The sequence below is a fragment of the Lupinus angustifolius genome, chromosome LG06 (genome assembly GCF_001865875.1).
Source record: "Lupinus angustifolius cultivar Tanjil chromosome LG06, LupAngTanjil_v1.0, whole genome shotgun sequence".
NCBI classification, from domain to species: domain Eukaryota; kingdom Viridiplantae; phylum Streptophyta; class Magnoliopsida; order Fabales; family Fabaceae; genus Lupinus; species Lupinus angustifolius.
Window position 1 is genome coordinate 32,894,719 of NC_032014.1, and position 23,942 is coordinate 32,918,660.

Consider the following 23,942-nt stretch of genomic DNA (forward strand, 5'->3'; position numbering starts at 1 on the left):
TTTGTCAAATTGGAATCCTGTATAAATCAGACAACATATAATTGCTGGAATTCCTTCAAATAGCTTGAATTTTCAGCATGGAAACCAATGCTTTGAATAAATGTGATGATGAGTGTAGTTGGAGCAAAAAGCGAAAAGTGTGGTTTAATGATAATGGGAATGATAGTTGAAAGGGAAACATGACTACTGCGATATCCTTATTCCTCCACATTTTAGTTCAGTAGTGCAATGAAATTATAGTAAGCATCACCATAAGATGCCATGTCAAATAAGCAACGGATGAACCTAAAGTGGGAAAAATAGTTAATGTGTCTTAATAAAGCATTTCTAATGTGAATGTAACAGAAAGTATATATGACATTAAAGCAAACACTCAAACAAACTTAGACTCATGCATTACTTCTACAAATGATAACATTATCTAAGCAACTACAAAAGCAATCTGAGAATCATCACATGCTGCAAGAAATGCATGTCCAACTAGTATTAACACAGCCAAATGTATGTAATATATGATGCCATTGTGCATTCATTCACATGAGCAGAGATGCTAATGGCGATAACTTGATAATCAATGGATGCATGTAACAGCTGCAAGATGCACCCTATGATGTAGTGATATTTGTCGGAGCATTAAGAACAGAGTACATCCCCTTCAAGCTACTGATAAGTTATTGTTGGTGGAGTTCCATTGGCACCAGGAGCGGTAGCAGGGTTGCCATCTTTTCTTCTTCCAAATGGATTTTTTGAATATCTATTAAGTCAAGAAAAACACAGAAATTCCTTGCACAAAACACCAAGTGAAAAAGTCATAACCAAATTGACAAAATTCAATGAAAAGAATGACAAATTTATGAATGCACATTGAGAAATAAGAGATGGAAGCAAGACGCATCAGTCAAAGAAAAGAAGCTTTAACCACACGATGTACATTGTGGTTTGATCTAAGAAAAGCTGATGCTTGCTTTTTGAGCTGTTTCCATATCAACTTATGGCATAGGAAATATGCAAAAGAAATTCTAGCAAGAAAAGAAGACACGCAAGGTACAGTGCTACATGTGCAAGCATTTTAGCAGGAAATGCTCTTCAAAAGAGTGCAGGAGCAAGTAGGAAACAGAAGTACAGAACAGATGAAACATTTATGACAGTGTAAAAAAGGATACTGTATCCGCATGCCAACTGACCCAGAACTTGGGATAACTGCACCCTGCAGAGTATGGTGCACATTGGTAGCACTATTCATATCCTGCAATAGTTTAGGTCAATGAACATCAAACTCAGAAAAATATAGTACAACGAAAATATATCACAAGATTAACCTAATCATAAGAAGTTAGAAAAATGACATGTCAGACTCTAAAAGCTATAAATATGATCAAAAGATTACTGACTTCAAACTCAATGAAGCAAACTGTATGCCTCTCCTGTCTTAAAATCTTCATTTGCTTAAAACCAGGTTGTCTGCATTGAAAAATCAAGTTGAATGGATTATTGTTACACTTGAGAGAACATACAAAATACAACATAGACTGAACAGAAGGTCCAGCATCAAAGGAGATAGGATATACTTACACGCTGAAAAGGCCCCTCACTTCTTCCTCATTAATGTTTTCTCCCAAGTTACCAATGAACAAGGTGTTGCACGGAGGGTTATCTTTTGTGTTCTGCGCAGAAAAATCGAAGTTACGCAATCTACATTACTTATCATTTATAACTGATCCTAAACGAGGCGTAAAGATAGTTTATTAAAAAAACTGACACAGCCACCATAAAAAACAAGTGAATAACAAAACATTCCATGACATGGAGGAGAGGGGAAATAAAACTGGAACAACCCGAGATAATATATTTAACACCAGAAACATCAAAAGAATGAATTTGTACACCATAATGGTTCTCTAAGGTCCCTTCTCTTACAATTTCTAAAATTTAGATTATCACCAAGCATGAAGATCAAGCCCTTTTCAATCAAAAGCAAAATCAAATAAGCAAGCATAATAAAACATGTTTTAGATAAAGCAAAGAATTATTAGATGGGGAAATCAACTAAAGCAACGAATTATGAGTACTTCAAGGTTTGAGCCACTCTCACCTGAACTTGAACATAACTGCTAGGTGCTGCTATGGGAGCAGGGACAGGCATCGGTACTGGTGCAACGGGATAGCCTCCATATGGATCATAAGGAGGTTGAGGTGGGGGAGCCATGTAGCTGGAAAATGAAAACAAATAAACTTACATTAAATAAAATCAAACACACTTGACTTAGTAAAGTGAAATATCTTAGGGTCTGTTTGTGAATTGGTTTTCAGAGGAAAAAGGAAGGGTTGAGAGTCATGTGACAAATGTATTTCATGGCTCCGAAACCTTTCCTTGTCGCAAATAGAGGCTTAATTAAAGATTTAAGTTGTGCATACCCATGTGGTGCACCCCAAACAGGTGGTGGGGGAGGATGAAAATGAGATGGAGTAGTATAAGGAGTGTGTGTATAATCCCCAGTGGTTCGTAAGCGTTTAGTTTGATCATATGGATTAGCATCAGCTCCAATCCCTCTTTTGATAAAGAGATTCTTCTTAGCCATCTCAGTGTGTAGAACAGATTTAGATTGATGATCATAGAGCAAATCCTGAAGAATATCTTTAGCAGAATGTGCTTGTTGAGGCAAAGCAAATAGAGCGAAACCCATTGGTTTATCAGCTTTGAAATTAAGTTGAGAAGCTTCGAAACCAGGTAACCATCTCAAAAGATTCATGAGTTCTCTCTCTTTCACGTCTTCTGGAAGCCCTGTTATGAATACTGTTCTAACCTAAACACGAATCAATTAATTACAAACTCAATAACGTTATTGGTAATCTAAATCGAAGAAGAAGAAGAAGAATAAAATACGGTACCTCGTCGGAAGGTTGAGGAGGAGGAGGAGGAACGGCAACAGATGACGGAGGAGGAGGGACAGCGGCGGAAGGAGGCCATTGATGGTGGTATGGATGGATGCCGGTGCCAGCCATTGATAATGAAACCCTAACCCTAACCACCAAACACACTATGCACTCTTCTTCACTTGCGCAAAATAATACAGGACCTAAATATAAATATATATAAAACCCAATAATTCGGGAAATTGCATTTTCACTCCCAAATCTACTCTCCTATAAGTTTTAATTAGAAATAATTGTATCTATTTTTCTCCTCAACTAATTGGGCCTATCAAGCCCAACAAAAAATTGAAGCTTAGTTTTCAAATTTGTTATATTGAGTTTTCTCATTTGTCCATCTCTAATAGAAGGGAATAACTAATAAGTATGATATTGTTTTGATCAGATCGTAACATCATTCCTTACGTCATGGATTAACAATTGTTCCTATTAACCAATATAGATCTTTTCAATATAATTTATTATCGCTCACATACTTTCTATAAAAACTTCTCATGCGAAATATCATGGAGTTCTTAAGTAATGAACTTCCAAAAACATGCATCTTGTTGGTATAGATAGTGTAAAATGTTTTTTATTAGTTATCCTCAAATGTATAGCCTCATCAAACTCGTGTTTGAGCAATGCAAGTTCATCATGATTTTTAATTTTCTATTTTGTCCCAGTAAACTTATGATTGTTAACCACGATTTTCACCAACAAAATACAAATTATGGGTAAGATTCTGTTAACTTGACTCTTTAGAATGGAAACTTTATACAAATCTGGTATGCAGATTTATGATATTTGTAACTTGTGTAGTGTAGAGTGTCCCATTTAGATCTCTCATTTATTCTTGTTTCCAAATTTAATAATAAAATATACTTGTAACAAATTAGAAAGTGACACATGAATTTTTTGATGATGAAGTTAGGGTTAATGTGAACCCTAGTTAATATTGTAGTTGCTCCAGAGGGTGTGGAGGCGCGTGAAGCTCTCTCTCTCTCTCTCTCTCTCTATCCTCCTGTAAAACAAAAACTGATTTCCCTTCTTTCACTTCATTTTAAACTCATTTGCTTCTTTCACTTTACTTCACTTTACTTCTTCTTCTTTTCTTCTTTTCTTCTTTTCTTCTATTCCTCCAATTATTCATTCCTTTCTTATCATACATGAGTATGAGGCCTATTCAACCTCCACCCTCCTCCACCTCCTCTCCCTCCTCCGCTCCTCCTCACCGTCCTCCCCACCGCCGCCGCAAAGACCTCACCCTCCCTCTCCCCCACCGCGACACCAACCTCGCTGTCCCTCTCCCCCTCCCTCCATCCTCCGCCCCTTCCTCCGCCCCCTCCTCCGCCTCCGTCCACCACCACATCCCCTTCTCCGAGCTCGAACGCCTCAACCGTATCGGCAGCGGCAGCGGCGGCACCGTCTATAAGGCCGTTCACCGTCCCACCAACCGACTCTACGCTCTGAAGGTCATCTACGGCCACCACGAGGAGTCCGTACGCCGACAGATCCACCGCGAGATCCAGATCCTCCGTGACGTGGACGACCAGAACGTGGTGAAGTGTCACGACATGTACGACAACAACGCCGAGATCCAGGTCCTGTTAGAGTTCATGGATGGAGGTTCACTCGAAGGGAAGCACATACCTAACGAGCAAAACCTCGCTGATCTTTCTCGTCAAATCCTCCGCGGCCTCTCCTACCTCCACCGCCGCCACATCGTCCACCGTGACATCAAGCCCTCCAACCTCCTCTTCAATTCACGCAAGCAGGTCAAGATCGCTGACTTCGGCGTTGGTCGGATCTTGAACCAGACGATGGATCCGTGCAATTCTTCAGTCGGCACCATCGCTTATATGAGCCCTGAGAGGATCAACACTGACATCAACGATGGACAATATGATGCATACGCTGGTGATATATGGAGCTTTGGGGTTTCCATCTTGGAGTTCTATATGGGGAGATTCCCTTTTGCGGTTGGAAGGCAAGGTGATTGGGCTAGTTTGATGTGTGCTATCTGTATGGCTCCACCACCTGAGGCACCCGTCACTGCCTCGCCGGAGTTTAGGGATTTCGTCTCGAGGTGTTTGCAGAGGGAACCTTCTAGAAGGTGGAGTGCTTCAAGGTTATTGGGACATCCATTCATTGCACAGGGTATTGTTAATCATGGTCAGGTTCATCACAACCTTCATCAGCTTCTCCCTCCACCCAAGCCTCTTTCTTCTTAGTACTTTTTATTATAAACTCTTTTCTTTGTTTTAATCATAAAAACTTGAATCACTTGCTCTAAGTTTTACTCTTTTCTTTGTTATATAACTTCATGTATGAATACCTTCCCATTAATTCAAATGCTAAATTTCATGGGTATATTGGCAATTGGAATCAATCAAATATTAATTTTATATTCTTGGCTTTCAAATACATCATTTGCATTTGTCGGTGGAGATAGTCCATCATCTTCTTCATTGTTACCACACAAGAAGGTCTACAAGGAAGAAGTGTGTTTGCATTTGATTGGGATTCTTAGAGTTGTTCCATGGTTTATCGTTTATTGGATGATAAGCAGGTCGTTTAGCAGGTGCAGTCATGGTTAATGGTATTATGTGTGTCGAACATTCTATAATACATGCATTCATGCTTAACGGTAAGCGTCTCGGATGATAAACAGGTTGTTTAAAAGTTGCATTCAGGGTTAACTGTTTGCGTCAGTTACACTTATCTGGTGATAGGCCGTTTGCTGTTTTGTTGTTTAATAGGTAGTTAATTACATTTATGCTTAAAGGTAAGCATTTTCATATTTGGTTGTCTTACAAGTGATTTTTTGGTTAATTATTCGTATTGGATGGTGAACTTGTTTTTATAGTACACTCGTGTTTCGGTATGGTTAACTGTTGTTGACGGGGAACAGTTTTTCGAAGGGTGTATTCGTAGTTAACGGTTAACTATTCCATAGGTAAGCAGCCATGGGTATATTCAGAAAAGGTAGTCTGAGAGGATAGTTTTTGATAAATCATCTGTATGCTACTTTGATTGCTGAGCTAAATTAAGCTCCCATCTTTAGCAGATAATACCCTAATCTAATCTGTGCTTGTGGAATCAAGGACTATTCCCATGGTCCCCAATTTGGTTCATCCCCTTGTTTCCTTTTCCTTGGAAGGATGCTGTTGGCTTGCCTTAAGCTTAGCTCTTTCATGTCTGTCTCAGTCTCACTTTACCAGTGCACTTTGTTCTGTTAAAGTTGATTCCAATTCCTAAAAAGCATCGTTAGTGGTAGAATGGTGGAATGGTTTGTTATTAATCACATAAAATACTACTATTAGAGAGTTAACTTTAGATAGTTATTCTCATTACTTTGCCCTTTGTATGGAATCAAATAAGGAATAAGATCTCCTTGTGATGTGACCCTTTTGGTTTGGTCCCTTTTGTATCTTGCTCAGCTTTTCCTTAATAATGGGCCATACACTTTTCAATTTTCACGTGAGGAGGGGAGTTCATTAAGTTTCAACACCGATTACTGTCTTTGTGTTTGCCATTTTCAGGAAGGGGATATTCTCCTTTTTAATCAATTGGTCTTGAATTTCTTTGAATTTGTATGTTGTAGTTAAGCTTTATGCTCGCTAACTGGAGGATTTGTATCCCTCTAAAATGAGATTGTTTCTAAAGTAAGTTAGATCATTTGAGTGAATGGTGAATGGTGGGAGAAGGAAGAAACGAAGGAAGGACGAGAGATTAGAGTACTGGGGGATTTGGATGAATGAGAAGCCGTTATTACTACGTTGAAAGTTTTAAACAAAACTTCTCATTTGACGTCAGGGTTGCTATTGCTAGAATCTTTTGTATTGTTATTTTATGACTCCCTTTTATGAAACATTTCATGACTCTATGAGCTGCAGATTTGTTTATCTTGTCCTAAAAGGTCAAGCTTTTCTGTAGACATGGTAGAAAGAAGTAGGTAAATTTAATGGGTAAGTTGGATTGTTGAAAATATTACAAGTCAACTTTGAAAGGAACCCAAAAGAATACAAAATTCTTACGTTGCATTGAAGGTAGTGCGGTTTGGACCTAGAACATGTATTGAAATATTCAACTAAGCTCAAATAGTTGTTACGCTAGGAGCATCACCCATTACAAAAACAGAAAATGTTTTACATTTTCATTCGGACAAATCAGTTCCATGGATGTGCCGAGCTGAAGTAGGCATAGGACATAGGATTTCAAGTAACCAAAAGCACAAAAATAGAAAATTTTAATGACCAATTTTCTCAAAGAACTAGGAAAGGAACAAGGTGGATAGTGCATTGTTATTAATCTGGCTAAAACTCCAACTTTTGATCGATTGCAAGCATATTCAGTTGAAATAATATTTTATGTAAGAGTTGATGTGGGATGGAGATTTATCTTAGTTTACATTTCCACTTAGAGAAAGCAACAAATTGGTGTGCTAAGCTCAATTGGCCATAAAAATAAGAAAATTGACTATGAGGAATAACAATAAACGCAATAAGAAAACAGTACTAAAGTAGTATTTGCATATATAAGATCAAATTTAGTTACTACTATTACTCTGTTAATCAAAATCAAATTATACGTATTCAACAAGGTTTTAATAGTCTAAGAACATCTCTTCCTTTCAATGTGCATTGTAAAGTGTATGTTTATCCAGGTAGGACTTATAAGTATAAGGACATTGTGAATATTAATTATTGAGAATGTGGAAGTTAGTTTCATTTTGATAATACATGTGAATGGTGAATGGTGAATTTTGTAATAAAAAAGGGCTAGGGCCCCACAACTATCAAACTCAAATGGTTGTGACTTGGTTGTTGAGTGAACCAACTAAAGTTTTATGGAAAAATATGACTTTTCATCCTTATTTGAGTGTCACACCATTCACTTCACCATCATCCATCCTCTCTTTCTTTTCTTATTATTTTTTTTTGGGGTCAAGAACCTTCAATAAAAGCAATGGACACTCAAATTTGGATATATAGGATAGAAGATGAGAGTCCATGACTGAATAAAACTTATACATATGATTGTTCCAAAAGAACAATGCATAGAATAATAAGAGCATGATAGTAGTTACTTGTACATGGCTGACAATGTACAAATAATAATAATGCATACAATAACAATATGGTATTAAAGAATGGAATATGCTCAATTTGGAAACCCTGCTGCAAGCTTAGCCCTTAGATCCTTTCTTAATATTTTGCCTGAAGGTGACTTGGGAATGGCTTCAATGAAGAATACTCTATTTATTCTTTTATAAAACACAACCTGCATGCATGCATCACATCACACACTACTATATTAAATGATAATTGAAAAGGAAGAGAATATAATTACCTGTTTTGAGATGAACTGCTTAATTTCATCCTCAGTTGTGTCAATATCAGCATTTGATCTCACAACAAATGCAACTGGGACCTCTCCAGCAGCTTCATCCTTCATTCTGAAAATATTATTCATTACAATTTGTACCCATCATATTTAAGTAAATTATGATTCATTTTAGTATGAAAAGGGTAAGTAAAGTTACTGGACGACAGCAACATCAGAGATGTTAGGATGAGAAAGAAGGAGAGCTTCAAGTTCAGCTGGAGCAACTTGAAAACCTTTGTATTTGATCAATTCCTTAAGCCTATCAACTATGAACAATTCGTCGTCATCATCTATGTATCCGATGTCGCCTGTATGCAACCATCCTTCTTTGTCTATCGTTCTCTTTGTTGCTTCCGGATCATTTAGATAACCTATGTATTCAACACTTAACAATATTCATGTCTACCAATTATATGCCAATGTTATATCCTATACTATATATATATATAACAGGTGTTGTATTGTATTGTATGCATAGGATAGGACCATGTTCTGTCATATCCTCTGCCTCATATGCATATGTAAACAATAATGGCAAATGATATTAGAGAAGAATATAGTAAACAATACCTTTCATGACTTGGTCACCTCTAATACAAATTTCACCAGGTTGATTACGAGGTAAAGAATTATCAGTTTCAGGATCCACAATCTTCATCTCTGCATTTCTAACTACGCTTCCACATGAACCTGCTTTTACATCTATTGGTTCTTTAGCAAATGTTAAGCACATTGCTAATACTGGACCTGCTTCTGTCATCCCATATCCCTGTATTTAATCATTCATTAGGTATGTCAATGCTTATAAAATCAAAAATATTATGTATACAACTACAACTTTAGTCTTATATGTCAAATAACATAGTTGTTACAAAATAGGTGTGAGATATATGATGAGTTTTTGATGATGTATCATGATACCTGTCCAAGTTTGGCATTGGGGAATTTGGCCCTGACAGTTTGTTCAAGATCTTTGGAAAGAGGAGCTCCACCAGATTTCAAGACCCTAATGGAAGATGTGTCATGCTTATCAAGATCTGGTGACTTAGCAATGGCCAACACAATGGGTGGCACAACTGGTGCAATACTAACTCTGTATTTCTCAATAAGACCAAACAAGGAATTGATGTCAAATTTAGGCATTAACAAAATTGCAGCTTTGGCTCTCAACCCACATAGAAACACAGAGTTGAGGGAATATATGTGAAACAAAGGAAGCACACATAGTATAACATCCTCAGAGTGAAAGTAAAGGTTTGGGTTTTCCCCATCCACTTGTTGTGCTATGCTAGTCACCAACCCCTTGTGTGTGAGCATCACCCCTTTTGGCAACCCTGTTTATACAAATTTAGTATAATAATATAATGTATAATAAATAAGTCATTTGAGGCTAATATAATTCATAAGTGAAGATTGGATTGTAATATTACCTGTTGTGCCTGAGGAATAAGGCAATGTGACCACATCATGAGAGTTGATATTTACTTGTGGCATTTGATTCTCATCAGCCTCAAGCAGGTCAGAGAAATGTAGATGCCCTTCTTGTACAAGTGGAGGTGAATCCACAAACATAAGCTTGACATCCAACAAATCCTTGACTTTCTCAAAGTAGCTACCTTGTGTTATAAGCAACTTGGCATTGGAAGCTTTAGCTTGTTTAGCAATCTCAGGTTGAGTAAAAAAGGGGTTGGCAGCAGTGGTAATAGCACCTCTAAAAGAAGCACCAAGGAAAGCAAACACAAATTGTGGACAGTTTGGGAGAAGAAGCATGATCACATCACCTTGTTGAATGCCTAATTTGTTGAGTCCTGAGGCAACTTTTCTTGCAGTGAGCTCTACATCATAGTAAGTATAGATTTCACCAGTTGGAGCATTAATCAAACATGGTCTTGTTCCAAACTTAGAAAGATTCTCAAAGCAATATGAATGTAAAGGAAGGTGATTGGGGATGTAGATATCAGGAAGCCTGGACTTGAATATGATGTCCTTTTTTTGTTGCTTTATTGTTTCATTATCAATAGCCATAATGAGATGAGATTAATGGAGTGTGAGTGTGTTGTGTTGTGTTGTGTTATGCCCTGAGAAGAAAGAACAAGAGCTATGAAAGTATTTGTAATGAAGAGTTGGTTAAGGTGATGAACTAAAAAAGACAAAGGATTGGTTAAGGTGGTGGTTGGTAAGGGATAAAATAGAGATTTAAGATAATGTTGAAAGGTAATGAATAAATATGGAAAATGTATAGCATAAGTAATGAAATAAAGATAGATGGTGGTTTTGGTTGGTGTGGAGTTGAACATAGGGGTTGGTGAATGAATGAATGGTTTTGATTTTTGGAGTGTTAAAATGGTGGGGGTCAAATCAAACCTACCACAAGACCATTTCTTTTTAGATCATAGGTACATACATGAATAATGAATAATGCACATTTTATATGGATGCATTCACATTATGTACAATGCCACTTGGATTCTCTCTTCTCTCTTCTTCACCTACTACACCATGACGATAGCAGCCATCATTCAGTATTATTATACCACTATATCATCAATCTTCTATGTTGTATGGAAAATGTAATTGTGTAAATCACACATTCACAATACATTTAAATATCACTTTCTTCTTTTGTTTTAAATTTACTTCTTCTTTATTTTTAAGTCTTTACTTTTTGGATAAAATATGTTAATGTGAAGCGGCTAAATACTTTAAATAAAACAAAAACACCAGGGATAAATTAAGTGTGTTGTAGCCCCTATTTGTGACTGATGTAATTTTACCCTTGTTTTTTAATTCGACCAAAGTTAATGATAGACTAAGATCAAAATCAGTAAAAATACCATGTTTAACTTTTTAAAAAAGCACTAAAGTTAGTATAACAAATCCAAAAACTATTTTTATATAATTGTTTAATAGAACAAGAAGGATGTAAAAAGTTAAAACTGAATTTCATTTCTACCATTCCCTTAAATATTGTATATATCACTCAATTCAACTAGCAAACCAATCCCCATACTTGTATAGTACAGTGATACGAGACATGCAATTCAATTGGTCAAATGGGCTTATGCATCAAAAAAAAAATTCATATTTTTCAAATGAAACATTAAGAATTCAAACCTTAAACTCGATAATTGTTGGTAACATAATCGATCATTGAATATTAAAAAAAAAGATTTAATATGTATACATCGACAATGTAAGTGCTTTTTACACTGTCAACAAATCTTCACTAATAATAAGAGCATGATAGTAGTTACTTGTACATGGCTGACAATGTACAAATAATAATAATGCATACAATAACAATATGGTATTAAAGAATGGAATATGCTCAATTTGGAAACCCTGCTGCAAGCTTAGCCCTTAGATCCTTTCTTAATATTTTGCCTGAAGGTGACTTGGGAATGGCTTCAATGAAGAATACTCTATTTATTCTTTTATAAAACACAACCTGCATGCATGCATCACATCACACACTACTATATTAAATGATAATTGAAAAGGAAGAGAATATAATTACCTGTTTTGAGATGAACTGCTTAATTTCATCCTCAGTTGTGTCAATATCAGCATTTGATCTCACAACAAATGCAACTGGGACCTCTCCAGCAGCTTCATCCTTCATTCTGAAAATATTATTCATTACAATTTGTACCCATCATATTTAAGTAAATTATGATTCATTTTAGTATGAAAAGGGTAAGTAAAGTTACTGGACGACAGCAACATCAGAGATGTTAGGATGAGAAAGAAGGAGAGCTTCAAGTTCAGCTGGAGCAACTTGAAAACCTTTGTATTTGATCAATTCCTTAAGCCTATCAACTATGAACAATTCGTCGTCATCATCTATGTATCCGATGTCGCCTGTATGCAACCATCCTTCTTTGTCTATCGTTCTCTTTGTTGCTTCCGGATCATTTAGATAACCTATGTATTCAACACTTAACAATATTCATGTCTACCAATTATATGCCAATGTTATATCCTATACTATATATATATATAACAGGTGTTGTATTGTATTGTATGCATAGGATAGGACCATGTTCTGTCATATCCTCTGCCTCATATGCATATGTAAACAATAATGGCAAATGATATTAGAGAAGAATATAGTAAACAATACCTTTCATGACTTGGTCACCTCTAATACAAATTTCACCAGGTTGATTACGAGGTAAAGAATTATCAGTTTCAGGATCCACAATCTTCATCTCTGCATTTCTAACTACGCTTCCACATGAACCTGCTTTTACATCTATTGGTTCTTTAGCAAATGTTAAGCACATTGCTAATACTGGACCTGCTTCTGTCATCCCATATCCCTGTATTTAATCATTCATTAGGTATGTCAATGCTTATAAAATCAAAAATATTATGTATACAACTACAACTTTAGTCTTATATGTCAAATAACATAGTTGTTACAAAATAGGTGTGAGATATATGATGAGTTTTTGATGATGTATCATGATACCTGTCCAAGTTTGGCATTGGGGAATTTGGCCCTGACAGTTTGTTCAAGATCTTTGGAAAGAGGAGCTCCACCAGATTTCAAGACCCTAATGGAAGATGTGTCATGCTTATCAAGATCTGGTGACTTAGCAATGGCCAACACAATGGGTGGCACAACTGGTGCAATACTAACTCTGTATTTCTCAATAAGACCAAACAAGGAATTGATGTCAAATTTAGGCATTAACAAAATTGCAGCTTTGGCTCTCAACCCACATAGAAACACAGAGTTGAGGGAATATATGTGAAACAAAGGAAGCACACATAGTATAACATCCTCAGAGTGAAAGTAAAGGTTTGGGTTTTCCCCATCCACTTGTTGTGCTATGCTAGTCACCAACCCCTTGTGTGTGAGCATCACCCCTTTTGGCAACCCTGTTTATACAAATTTAGTATAATAATATAATGTATAATAAATAAGTCATTTGAGGCTAATATAATTCATAAGTGAAGATTGGATTGTAATATTACCTGTTGTGCCTGAGGAATAAGGCAATGTGACCACATCATGAGAGTTGATATTTACTTGTGGCATTTGATTCTCATCAGCCTCAAGCAGGTCAGAGAAATGTAGATGCCCTTCTTGTACAAGTGGAGGTGAATCCACAAACATAAGCTTGACATCCAACAAATCCTTGACTTTCTCAAAGTAGCTACCTTGTGTTATAAGCAACTTGGCATTGGAAGCTTTAGCTTGTTTAGCAATCTCAGGTTGAGTAAAAAAGGGGTTGGCAGCAGTGGTAATAGCACCTCTAAAAGAAGCACCAAGGAAAGCAAACACAAATTGTGGACAGTTTGGGAGAAGAAGCATGATCACATCACCTTGTTGAATGCCTAATTTGTTGAGTCCTGAGGCAACTTTTCTTGCAGTGAGCTCTACATCATAGTAAGTATAGATTTCACCAGTTGGAGCATTAATCAAACATGGTCTTGTTCCAAACTTAGAAAGATTCTCAAAGCAATATGAATGTAAAGGAAGGTGATTGGGGATGTAGATATCAGGAAGCCTGGACTTGAATATGATGTCCTTTTTTTGTTGCTTTATTGTTTCATTATCAATAGCCATAATGAGATGAGATTAATGGAGTGTGAGTGTGTTGTGTTGTGTTGTGTTATGCCCTGAGAAGAAAGAACAAGAGCTATGAAAGTATTTGTAATGAAGAGTTGGTTAAGGTGATGAACTAAAAAAGACAAAGGATTGGTTAAGGTGGTGGTTGGTAAGGGATAAAATAGAGATTTAAGATAATGTTGAAAGGTAATGAATAAATATGGAAAATGTATAGCATAAGTAATGAAATAAAGATAGATGGTGGTTTTGGTTGGTGTGGAGTTGAACATAGGGGTTGGTGAATGAATGAATGGTTTTGATTTTTGGAGTGTTAAAATGGTGGGGGTCAAATCAAACCTACCACAAGACCATTTCTTTTTAGATCATAGGTACATACATGAATAATGAATAATGCACATTTTATATGGATGCATTCACATTATGTACAATGCCACTTGGATTCTCTCTTCTCTCTTCTTCACCTACTACACCATGACGATAGCAGCCATCATTCAGTATTATTATACCACTATATCATCAATCTTCTATGTTGTATGGAAAATGTAATTGTGTAAATCACACATTCACAATACATTTAAATATCACTTTCTTCTTTTGTTTTAAATTTACTTCTTCTTTATTTTTAAGTCTTTACTTTTTGGATAAAATATGTTAATGTGAAGCGGCTAAATACTTTAAATAAAACAAAAACACCAGGGATAAATTAAGTGTGTTGTAGCCCCTATTTGTGACTGATGTAATTTTACCCTTGTTTTTTAATTCGACCAAAGTTAATGATAGACTAAGATCAAAATCAGTAAAAATACCATGTTTAACTTTTTAAAAAAGCACTAAAGTTAGTATAACAAATCCAAAAACTATTTTTATATAATTGTTTAATAGAACAAGAAGGATGTAAAAAGTTAAAACTGAATTTCATTTCTACCATTCCCTTAAATATTGTATATATCACTCAATTCAACTAGCAAACCAATCCCCATACTTGTATAGTACAGTGATACGAGACATGCAATTCAATTGGTCAAATGGGCTTATGCATCAAAAAAAAAATTCATATTTTTCAAATGAAACATTAAGAATTCAAACCTTAAACTCGATAATTGTTGGTAACATAATCGATCATTGAATATTAAAAAAAAAGATTTAATATGTATACATCGACAATGTAAGTGCTTTTTACACTGTCAACAAATCTTCACTATTCATATGTTAGCTAGTATTGACTTTTAAACAAAAGTATTACAAATCAATGGTGAAGATGTGCCGACAATGTAAAAAACTTCACACTATCAATACATGAATTTTAAACTCTTATAAAAGTTGCATGTTTATTAAAATTAAACATTAATATTTAGAACCTCAAACTTGGTGATTGTTTGTAAGAATGGAGAAAAAACATCAAAAAAAAAGTTTCTTAAAATGGGGTCGAATGATGTCTTAAGAAGGTAAAGGAAAGAGGTAGAAACCTATAAAGATTGAGTATAATGAATTGGTGATGATTGTTTGAAGGAAAAAAAGTAATATACCGATGATGGAAATTTATGAGGCAGAGACCCTTAGAAAATAATCCATTAAACTTGATAGGACATAGCGTAGTATCTACTGCTGCCATATATCAAAAAATAAATAATGGTATTCCTGACAGATACATGTATATCAGCAAAAAACAAGAGGATCAAAGATGTTTCCATAAAGACACTTGTTAGGAGTTTATTATAAGTCATACACAAACCCAAATGAAAAATGATACTGTCTCATACAAATTCTCCTATATCATTACTTATAAGTCTTTTTAGACAAAGTCTAACAAATAATTAATATTAGCCACCTTTGGAACTAGTGTTTGCAGAGAATCATCCAAAATTCCTTCTAAAGTACAAGTTATACAATTAACCAATAAATATGCCACATAGCAAATTCTCACATTCCTAGTTCATCACTTAAGTGTTTAAAAAACAATCAATGGTTATCAATCAAAATTTCATAGCACTTCAGAAGGCTAAAATCATTTACAAAAGCAAATATCAAAATTTAATTTGCACTAAGACGAGAACAAAGATAAAGATTAATCACGTACATAATAATTCTTGTAGAAGAAAAAAAAGAAACCTACTAGTAAGATGTGTAATGGAGTAAACTTAGTACAGTACATTAGGTAGCACTAGCAGTGGTCCTAATATCCAACTATAGCATAACAAAGTGCAAATTTAATTTCCAACGTGAACGAAGGGTGTTGGGGGAAATATGAGAGAAAATGATGAATGGAACAAATGAAATCAAAATATCAAACTGGAAAACAAATGTCCAAGTGTCACTTCGCAATTGGGAAACAGTACCTAATATTCTCATTATTCTATTTTCTTCACTACATTTAAGGAAATCCAACCATACAGGAATAACTTCTGGAAACCCAATCCAAGTCTCCATTTCGACACCACAATCATACCTAAAATTTCAAGATATAATAATGTCAAAATCATAAGACCAAATATGATCTTAGAGTATGCTTAACAATATATATATATATTGATATTGATACTAACCTGAGCGTTTTCTGTTTTCAATTTCTGAAGCTCTTCCTGGGTACATACGAGCCTAAATATCACAAAACAAGGTTTAAGCAAAGAGAATTCTATATTTTAACACATAATAATAATAATAATCCAACAACCATGTTTTATGGATACAATACCTCCACTGCAACTCGGTTATCTCATGAAGTAACTCTTTCTCCCTATCGTGAGCTGCTTCAAGCTGCATTGCATTGCATAACCCATTATTTCCTTTAAAAAGTAATAGGACCAAAAGCAAATTCCATGTAACCTTTTAAACAAATTATAAAAAATACAAAGAAACACGTTCCTAGAAACGTAATACTGCATACAAACTAATTAGATTCTCAGTTCAAATTATTAGGAGACATGACAAATTGTACCCTCAGAACTTTATCAAACACCGAGAGCGGAAGTTTGTTGCTTTTAAATTAAGCTAACCTAGAAAAATCAACAGTAACAAAAATCACACCTTACTTTCATTATTTGACATTATTTATATACCATAATATTCTATCATAAATTATTATGTTCTTATTGGAATAACCACCATTTGATTTTATCTCCTTATTGAAACTTCTAGCAGTCTCTTACACACATGTTCAAACAATTACCTAAGACACAATTCTATCATCTTTTCTACAATAGAATTACCCAAACTATCTCCCTAATGTATTCATTCTTAATCCTATATTGTATAGTATGTCCACTCACTCAATACAAGACTATCATCTATATTACATTGAATTTATTCTTTTGTTGAAAATTGTTTGCTTAACATTCCATCACATATAACACAGTGAGTCTTATAGTTGAGCTTAAATGACACATTTCTATCACATATGACACATATTGCACTCTCTCATTTCATACAATCTGCTTGAATCTTACGTTTTAAATCTCTCTCAATTTCTCTCATCATGCCATATGGTTGACCAATGATACTTAAATCTAATGACTTGTGGTTTGATATGATCTCCAATCTTTAAATCTACAGTAAGATTTGTCTGCCACTTGCTATATTTAAGGTCCATATATTTCGTCTTACTTCGATTTATACGAAATTCTATGTTGGGTTGTCAAGCTCTCTCCAAGTGTGACTTTGTAGTCCAAACAAAACTTTCTATATGATTTACTAATCTTATAAGTGATAAGACGCTTGTCTCACTTCTTAAAACATGTGTTGGCCATTGTAAAAGAAAATGGTGAGAAGAAATCTAGAATAATCTTACCTTCCATATTTATTTCCCCTATGCCATAATCCCGTGAAAGCTTTCATATCTTCCAGGGTTCCTCCCTACATCTCCATTCATATCTCCTCCTAGGAAACCTTTTCTCCTAAAGGTATTCCATGAACTACAACTTCCAAATCATCCCAAAACTTTATCTTGGGATGTTCCTCTAACCCTACTTGAGATGCATAAGCACTAATCACATTCAAGAGATCTTCCTTTGCTACAAAGTTTAGGACTATAATCCTATCTCTTATTCTTTTTATATTCACCACATGCTTCTTACATTTATTATATACATTCATTCCCACCCTATTTCTCGATCATGTATTATTTGTGCACCACAACTTAAAACTTGAAGTATCTAATTAAAGCTTTCTCACCAACCCATTTAGTTTCTTGTAGGCACAAAAAGTTAATCCTCCTCCTAAGCATTGAGTCTACTATTTCCAATGATTTACATATAAGATTGTCTATATTCTATGTTCAAATTTGTCTCCTAGACCAGTGAATGTGCTTCTTTGTTCTCACATGTTCACACAAATGTGGAAACCTGTACTTATTTTCACTATATCTAGGCAGCCATGCAACGACCCTTTCTCAATTGATATACTTGTTCGGCACACGATATTGCTTATGGGAAACAACCTAGCATTAACATTATCACGCTGTTGATCCATATAATAGAGATTCAAAAAGTTCTGTATTGGTTGTCGATTGTCTAACACGACCTTCACATTTTGAAGAATTTAAATTTCAAAACCTCTACATTCAGTTTTATTTAACCAAAATTCAAGAATTACATTCTTATAACATACATGTTCTCAGATAGCGGACACATCCTCTAATAAACTAAAATGTTTTACAATATAGAAACAAAGCCTTGTAAAATTACATACCGAGGATTTCTCAATTGCTGTTATTTGTGCCAGGGTACAACTACCATCAGCTGTATTATTGATAACTAAAGATTTATAAATATGCATATAAAAGAAAATGAAAAGGTGTCAAATACACTATATTCAAACAGAAAGAGTGGATAGACCTGGAGGGTCACCAGCAGTAATTTGCTTCATTAAACTTAAAATAGTCTCCTGTTAAAAGGTTATGAACAAAAAACAAACAGTTACTTTGAATATTAACTTAAAGAGACATGAACATAAGATCCAACATACCCTTTGATGAATATTTGTCTGCAGCACAGAGTGCAACACAGGGAAAAGAGAGTAAGAACAGCCAGAAAGAATTGATGATGTATTATCAGGTGTTGATAATAATGGTAAAGTTGTGGGTAGAAGAGCTGCATTATGCTGGCTAATAACCTACGTAACCCATGTCATTGTCCATAAGATGTTAGTATAATGTAAGGAACAAAGTTAATACGAAACATAGAACTATATCTTTCATTTTCTTTTTAAAATATGAACATTTTCTGACATCAGTTTCAAACTAAAGTACTAAACATCATTAATGCCTTCACAAATATATGATGTATCGTGAATAGAGTTAAAGGCCAGTTAGAAATGTCAATTTGTACGTCAGTCTAATTATTATATAATAGAGGTCAACACATCTTTCAAATCTATGTATAAGATGAAATTATGAAATTATAACGGAGGAATCAAGAGGCTTGTTTAGACCACAACTAGTATTTATCAAGGTTTTCCCAAAACGACATCTAAGGCAAGAAAAAGGGACATGAGGCAAACCTCAAAACCACCAACCTGCATGCTGTGACTCTTTTGCAGTACAGAAGGGGTCACCTGAAAGAAAACTTCACTAAGTATTCAATCTTCAAGGAAAGAGAATTATCTGAACCAGACTTAGTAGTCACCTTGTCAGGGTCGACATTCTCAGATGTAACCTTAAAACGTCCTCTCTGTTGAACAACTGGTACCTTTGCTTTCTCATCAGTGTCATCGGAATTACCTGCTGCGAGAATGATTAGTAAGAAACCCAGGAGTAAACCTTGCAGGATTTAGAACTTGGCAATTATGTCAATTTGTAGTTCTCCCTTGAAGTTGAGAACGAAGCATGTTGAAAAATAAAAAGTAATATGAGCAGGCACCTGACGATTTTGAGACTTTGGAAGGAAGTTCAGTAAGCACATCCTCTCCGATCTGTGGAACTGAAGTTGCATCACCATTTGAACTGTTCGGAGGAAGATTTCTTACCTTGTCACTGTCATTTATTTTGCCAAATATTAATCTAATCATAAATAAAATATGATACTAGAAGGGTTAAATGAATGAAATAAAATATTGTCTGGCTATCCAGCCAGAACATATCCACATATCCCAATTCTCACCTCAGACATGATGATAACTAATGCAACAAATCAACAAGCAAGATGCAGTTTTCTCATATGACCTTAATGTAATTCACATATAAAAAAATAACAAAGTAAAGTTGATGAATAATAATGTATTCACCTTTCTGCCCGGATAGGTGGAAGAGTTACTTCAGGTAAGATGCTTGATGAACATCTTCTTTGATGCTGAGAAGAAGAGGTAGCGATGTTTTCAACAGATCTTCCACCATTTTCTATATCAGGTTTTTCGCCCAAATTAAGGTCCGAGTGATCATCAAGACAGGACGAAGAATTTTGTGAAAATTGCTGTTCATGGCTTGAACTGGCGATGCTAGAGTCATCATCTGATTTTTCAACTCCAGTCCTGGGAAGGGAAAAACATGACAATTATTAGATTTACTTCATCAATCTTTTTCCAGATTGTAGAGATAGGTATTCTTTATTTCAAAAGAAAATACTCAATTATTTAGACAAAAGCATTAGGCCATAATGTTATAAATTTATAATCTCAAAAACTCTCGCAACTTGAGTTCACAAAAATTAGAATTTATCATGTATGATATCAGACACTGTTAGAAAACATACTTGACATCATTTACTGAGGAAACAACTACTGGAGCAGAAGTTGGCTGGTTTTGCATCTGATGATCCTTATCATCCTGTAAAGTATTAGACATTAGAACTACCCGTCTTTTAAAAAATTGTTCAAAATTGTTAAAAAATGTACTGCAACTAGCATCATAACATATATAAAACGAGTTTATAAATACCATATCAACAGACTGTGAAGGGGTATGAATTGCATTTGGTAATTGCCTCTCATTTCCATCAAGCGTAGATAAAGAACATGAACTTCCTATATGACTTATATCTGATATAGCATCGTCAAAATCCTGGATCTAGAAGAAATAAAAACTTCAATTTGAAAGTCTATAACTTCAATGGTCACATGTTCATTGCGAGGAAGAAAAGATTGGACATCATGTGTTACCAAGGAAGCCTGAGCCTTCATATCTTCTAGGTTGAAGTTCCAGCCACTAATTCCTCGTTTGTATTCATTCTACAGAGGATTAACTTAATGATGTTATATGATTGCCATAAAATCATGAAAAACAACCAGAATCAAATATAACCAATAAAGCGGGAGGGGGAATTGCTAACTATCAAAGGCATCCATATGAAGGCTTGTAAATACAACATATATTGGACTGTCATGACACATACTGAAGGCTTATGATTAATACTAAGGAGAAAAATACTAGTTTTTAGGTTAAAGGGGGATGAGGATTGTGATGTTAATGTGGCAATATGCATCAAAAGTTGGACTTAAGAAGTGTGTAAAGAGTTGAAAGTTGGATTTAGAAAACAAGTGGCATAACTTTCTAGTTTTTAGTCCAACTAACAACAGCTAATCTAAACAATTAGACATAGTGATCCTACCTGTGATAATTCCTCCATCTTCCCATCAGGCATTTTCTTTTGTGCAAGCATATCTTCTTCTTTTCTCTGTGATATAAATTTTTTACCTTATAAGTATAATTTGATGTGATAGTAATGAGGCAGGTAAAACTGAAGGTCATGATAATATGAAACCTTTAGGGCCTCCATGCGATCACCTAAAGCAGGTAGCCCCTCCAAAAGTGTACGCGCAATATAGTCATTGGAGCGAGCCTGCTTAAAGAAGGGATGTTTTAACAACTTGCTTGCAGAGGGTCGTTTTGTAGGATCTTTGACTAAGCAACTAGCAATCATCTGCTTAAAGGACTGATAAGAGAGAGGAAAGATATTAGGAATAAAAGAATTGAAAGAGTAAACAATTGATGTTGAAAGTATATTCATTGAATTGAGAGCCGACCTTAGAGAATTTCCTATCTCTTTCATAATCAAGGCCAGGGGGTGCATTTTGTAAAGTCATAAGCAGTACCTGAGCAAGAACAAGGGTTAAACTATTGCTAAATTAAAATCTTATACAAAAGGAGAAGAATGATGATTGAATGAGATGTGTTTTGTTAATTAACATGCACATCTGAACACGCACGCACACACACACCTTCATTGGTGGAAACTTTGAGAAAGGAGCATGACCATGGGCAAGCTCCAATGCAGTTATACCAAATGACCAGATGTCGGCTCTGGAAGAAAAGGAAGAGTTTGAAGTGTGAATATATAACATGGAGTATTAACATGAGGATAGATTAATGAAGAAAGTGGAGAATTAAGAAAGAAAAACAGACTTGAAGTTATAACCATGCAGTTGCTCCATGACCTCGGGTGCCATCCTATAAGAAATTAAAAAATAAGAATGATATGATATGATATAGAGTTGTATAACATTGATTTGGGTTAGTTAGTTAGTTAGTTACCACTTACCAACAAGGAGTTCCAACAAAAGTATTCCTGGTGCGTTGCCTATCACCGGAATCGAAAAGACAAGCAGAGACACCGAAATCGCCGAGCTTAATACTGCCACGTGAATCAATGAGAATATTGCCAGCCTTGACATCACGGTGGATATGACCATGATGATGAAGGTATTCCAATCCTTTTAAGACCTCTCGGAGTATGGTTGCAATGACAAGTTCTTCAAAACCATCAGGATGTGCAGCTTTGAGTATGTGGAGACATGAACCACCGGACATGAATGGCATCACAACCCAGAGATTATGATCACTCACAAATGAACAGTGTGATTTCAGCACATTAGGGTGATCCACTAGGATCATTGTCTGAGCTTCACGAGATACATTATTCTGCATATTCATTAATTAATTAATTAATTGAGAGATAATTGATATTGAAATATATAAAGAGATGGATGGAAGATGGAAGATGGATATGATAAAGAGAGATACGAGATCGCAATTGTCACGTTCGAAGTCGAGGATTTTGATGGCGATGACTTCATGGAAAGGGATACAGAGAGCGCGGTGGACGGAAGCACTCACACCTTGTCCAATCTCTTCATAGATGACGTAATGCTCTGCTCCGATCGGGTATTTCTTCTTCTCCGATGTCTCTTTCTCTTTCTCCTTCTCCTTATCCTTCATTGTTATTCTACTCTACTATTGATTTCTGATTCAAAGAGAGAAAGAGAGATTCACAAAATTAATTTTGGTTTTTCAATCAGTTCCGCTTTTATCGCATTGCCGCATTCATATCATATACCATAGAGAGAGAGAGAGAGAGAGAAATTTGGAATTTGGAATTTGGAATTTGGAATTTGAAATTTGAAAAAAGTGATTTAGGTATTTATTTAATTGCAAATGCAAATGCAAATGGTATAATGTTCTTAACTCAGTCATCATCATTCCCGCCACCTCTACTGCTCTCTCCAACTAACTCCCCACGTGTCTCTTCTTCCTTTCCTTTCCCTTTTCCACACTAACCAATCATATAATATCATATCACTAATTATCATTTATGGATCAATTCCTACCTTAAATAATTGCATTTTATAACTTTTAATTTACATAATTCCTTAAATTTGTGGATAAAGTTTTCATTTCTTTATAACTTTAAATTTAAATAATTGCTACACTCAACTATTAAAAATCATTTCTTTTAAAATTAATTTTTGAGGATAAAGAGGATGCAATCAATCCATCCTGCCTCGGATTGGTGATTGCAATAAAAAAAAATACATTTCTTAATTCGTGAGACTCTTTCATCATGAATTGTCGGTCAATTTAGTATCCACAAAATAAGAACGTATATATATATATAGATATCCAATAAAATTTTGACAACATATTAAAAACTTAATTCTAATTAAAGTTTTGATGATAGTTTCCATAAAAGTTGAGAAATGGTATGAGTATATAGCAGCTAAAGCCCAGCCAAAATGTCACGACTTGGAAGTTTGAATGGGTTGCTGATAGGATGAAAATGTCAAGAATCTGTGGTAAGATAGGCATTTTCATACCTACTAGTCTACTACCACTATAGTAAAGCCAAACAATCAATCT

At 35.1% G+C, this 23,942-nt stretch overlaps 5 protein-coding genes across 11 annotated transcripts; 1 reads left to right on the plus strand and 4 right to left on the minus strand.

Annotated features, from left to right (window-relative positions):
• On the minus strand, window positions 230-3,082 carry LOC109351404 (RNA-binding protein mde7). Its single transcript, XM_019592907.1, has 7 exons — window positions 2,890-3,082; window positions 2,416-2,804; window positions 2,093-2,210; window positions 1,573-1,664; window positions 1,392-1,461; window positions 1,164-1,246; window positions 230-754 (listed from the first exon to the last, which is right to left on the minus strand). The coding sequence occupies exons 1-7, from the start codon at window positions 3,001-3,003 to the stop codon at window positions 661-663; spliced, it is 960 nt and encodes a 319-aa protein (XP_019448452.1). The 5' UTR covers window positions 3,004-3,082; the 3' UTR covers window positions 230-660.
• LOC109351403 (mitogen-activated protein kinase kinase 5) lies at window positions 4,025-19,092 on the plus strand. The gene is made up of 2 exons (XM_019592906.1): window positions 4,025-5,150; window positions 19,062-19,092. The coding sequence occupies exon 1, from the start codon at window positions 4,080-4,082 to the stop codon at window positions 5,142-5,144; it is 1,065 nt and encodes a 354-aa protein (XP_019448451.1). The 5' UTR covers window positions 4,025-4,079; the 3' UTR covers window positions 5,145-5,150; window positions 19,062-19,092.
• On the minus strand, window positions 7,904-10,386 carry LOC109351400 (4-coumarate--CoA ligase 1-like). Its single transcript, XM_019592902.1, has 6 exons — window positions 9,732-10,386; window positions 9,223-9,635; window positions 8,872-9,070; window positions 8,459-8,672; window positions 8,266-8,371; window positions 7,904-8,196 (listed from the first exon to the last, which is right to left on the minus strand). The coding sequence occupies exons 1-6, from the start codon at window positions 10,324-10,326 to the stop codon at window positions 8,077-8,079; spliced, it is 1,647 nt and encodes a 548-aa protein (XP_019448447.1). The 5' UTR covers window positions 10,327-10,386; the 3' UTR covers window positions 7,904-8,076.
• LOC109351401 (4-coumarate--CoA ligase 1-like) lies at window positions 11,530-13,917 on the minus strand. The gene is made up of 6 exons (XM_019592903.1): window positions 13,285-13,917; window positions 12,776-13,188; window positions 12,425-12,623; window positions 12,012-12,225; window positions 11,819-11,924; window positions 11,530-11,749 (listed from the first exon to the last, which is right to left on the minus strand). The coding sequence occupies exons 1-6, from the start codon at window positions 13,877-13,879 to the stop codon at window positions 11,630-11,632; spliced, it is 1,647 nt and encodes a 548-aa protein (XP_019448448.1). The 5' UTR covers window positions 13,880-13,917; the 3' UTR covers window positions 11,530-11,629.
• On the minus strand, window positions 16,090-23,122 carry LOC109351397 (serine/threonine-protein kinase OSR1). Of its 7 annotated transcripts, XM_019592898.1 has the most exons (21): window positions 22,830-23,122; window positions 22,607-22,727; window positions 22,348-22,567; window positions 22,212-22,256; window positions 22,028-22,109; window positions 21,833-21,901; window positions 21,571-21,741; window positions 21,418-21,483; window positions 20,969-21,037; window positions 20,748-20,876; window positions 20,563-20,636; window positions 20,099-20,341; window positions 19,735-19,847; window positions 19,501-19,598; window positions 19,376-19,429; window positions 18,842-18,988; window positions 18,712-18,760; window positions 18,566-18,630; window positions 16,575-16,636; window positions 16,426-16,477; window positions 16,090-16,328 (listed from the first exon to the last, which is right to left on the minus strand). In XM_019592898.1, the coding sequence occupies exons 1-21, from the start codon at window positions 23,022-23,024 to the stop codon at window positions 16,323-16,325; spliced, it is 2,130 nt and encodes a 709-aa protein (XP_019448443.1). In that variant the 5' UTR covers window positions 23,025-23,122; the 3' UTR covers window positions 16,090-16,322. The 7 variants fall into 7 exon arrangements, 6 of the variants coding, with proteins under 6 accessions (XP_019448443.1, XP_019448438.1, XP_019448439.1 ...); XM_019592893.1 differs by having other exon boundaries at window positions 16,091-16,328; window positions 22,348-22,727; window positions 22,830-23,119; XM_019592894.1 differs by having other exon boundaries at window positions 16,091-16,328; window positions 19,501-19,595; window positions 22,348-22,727; window positions 22,830-23,116.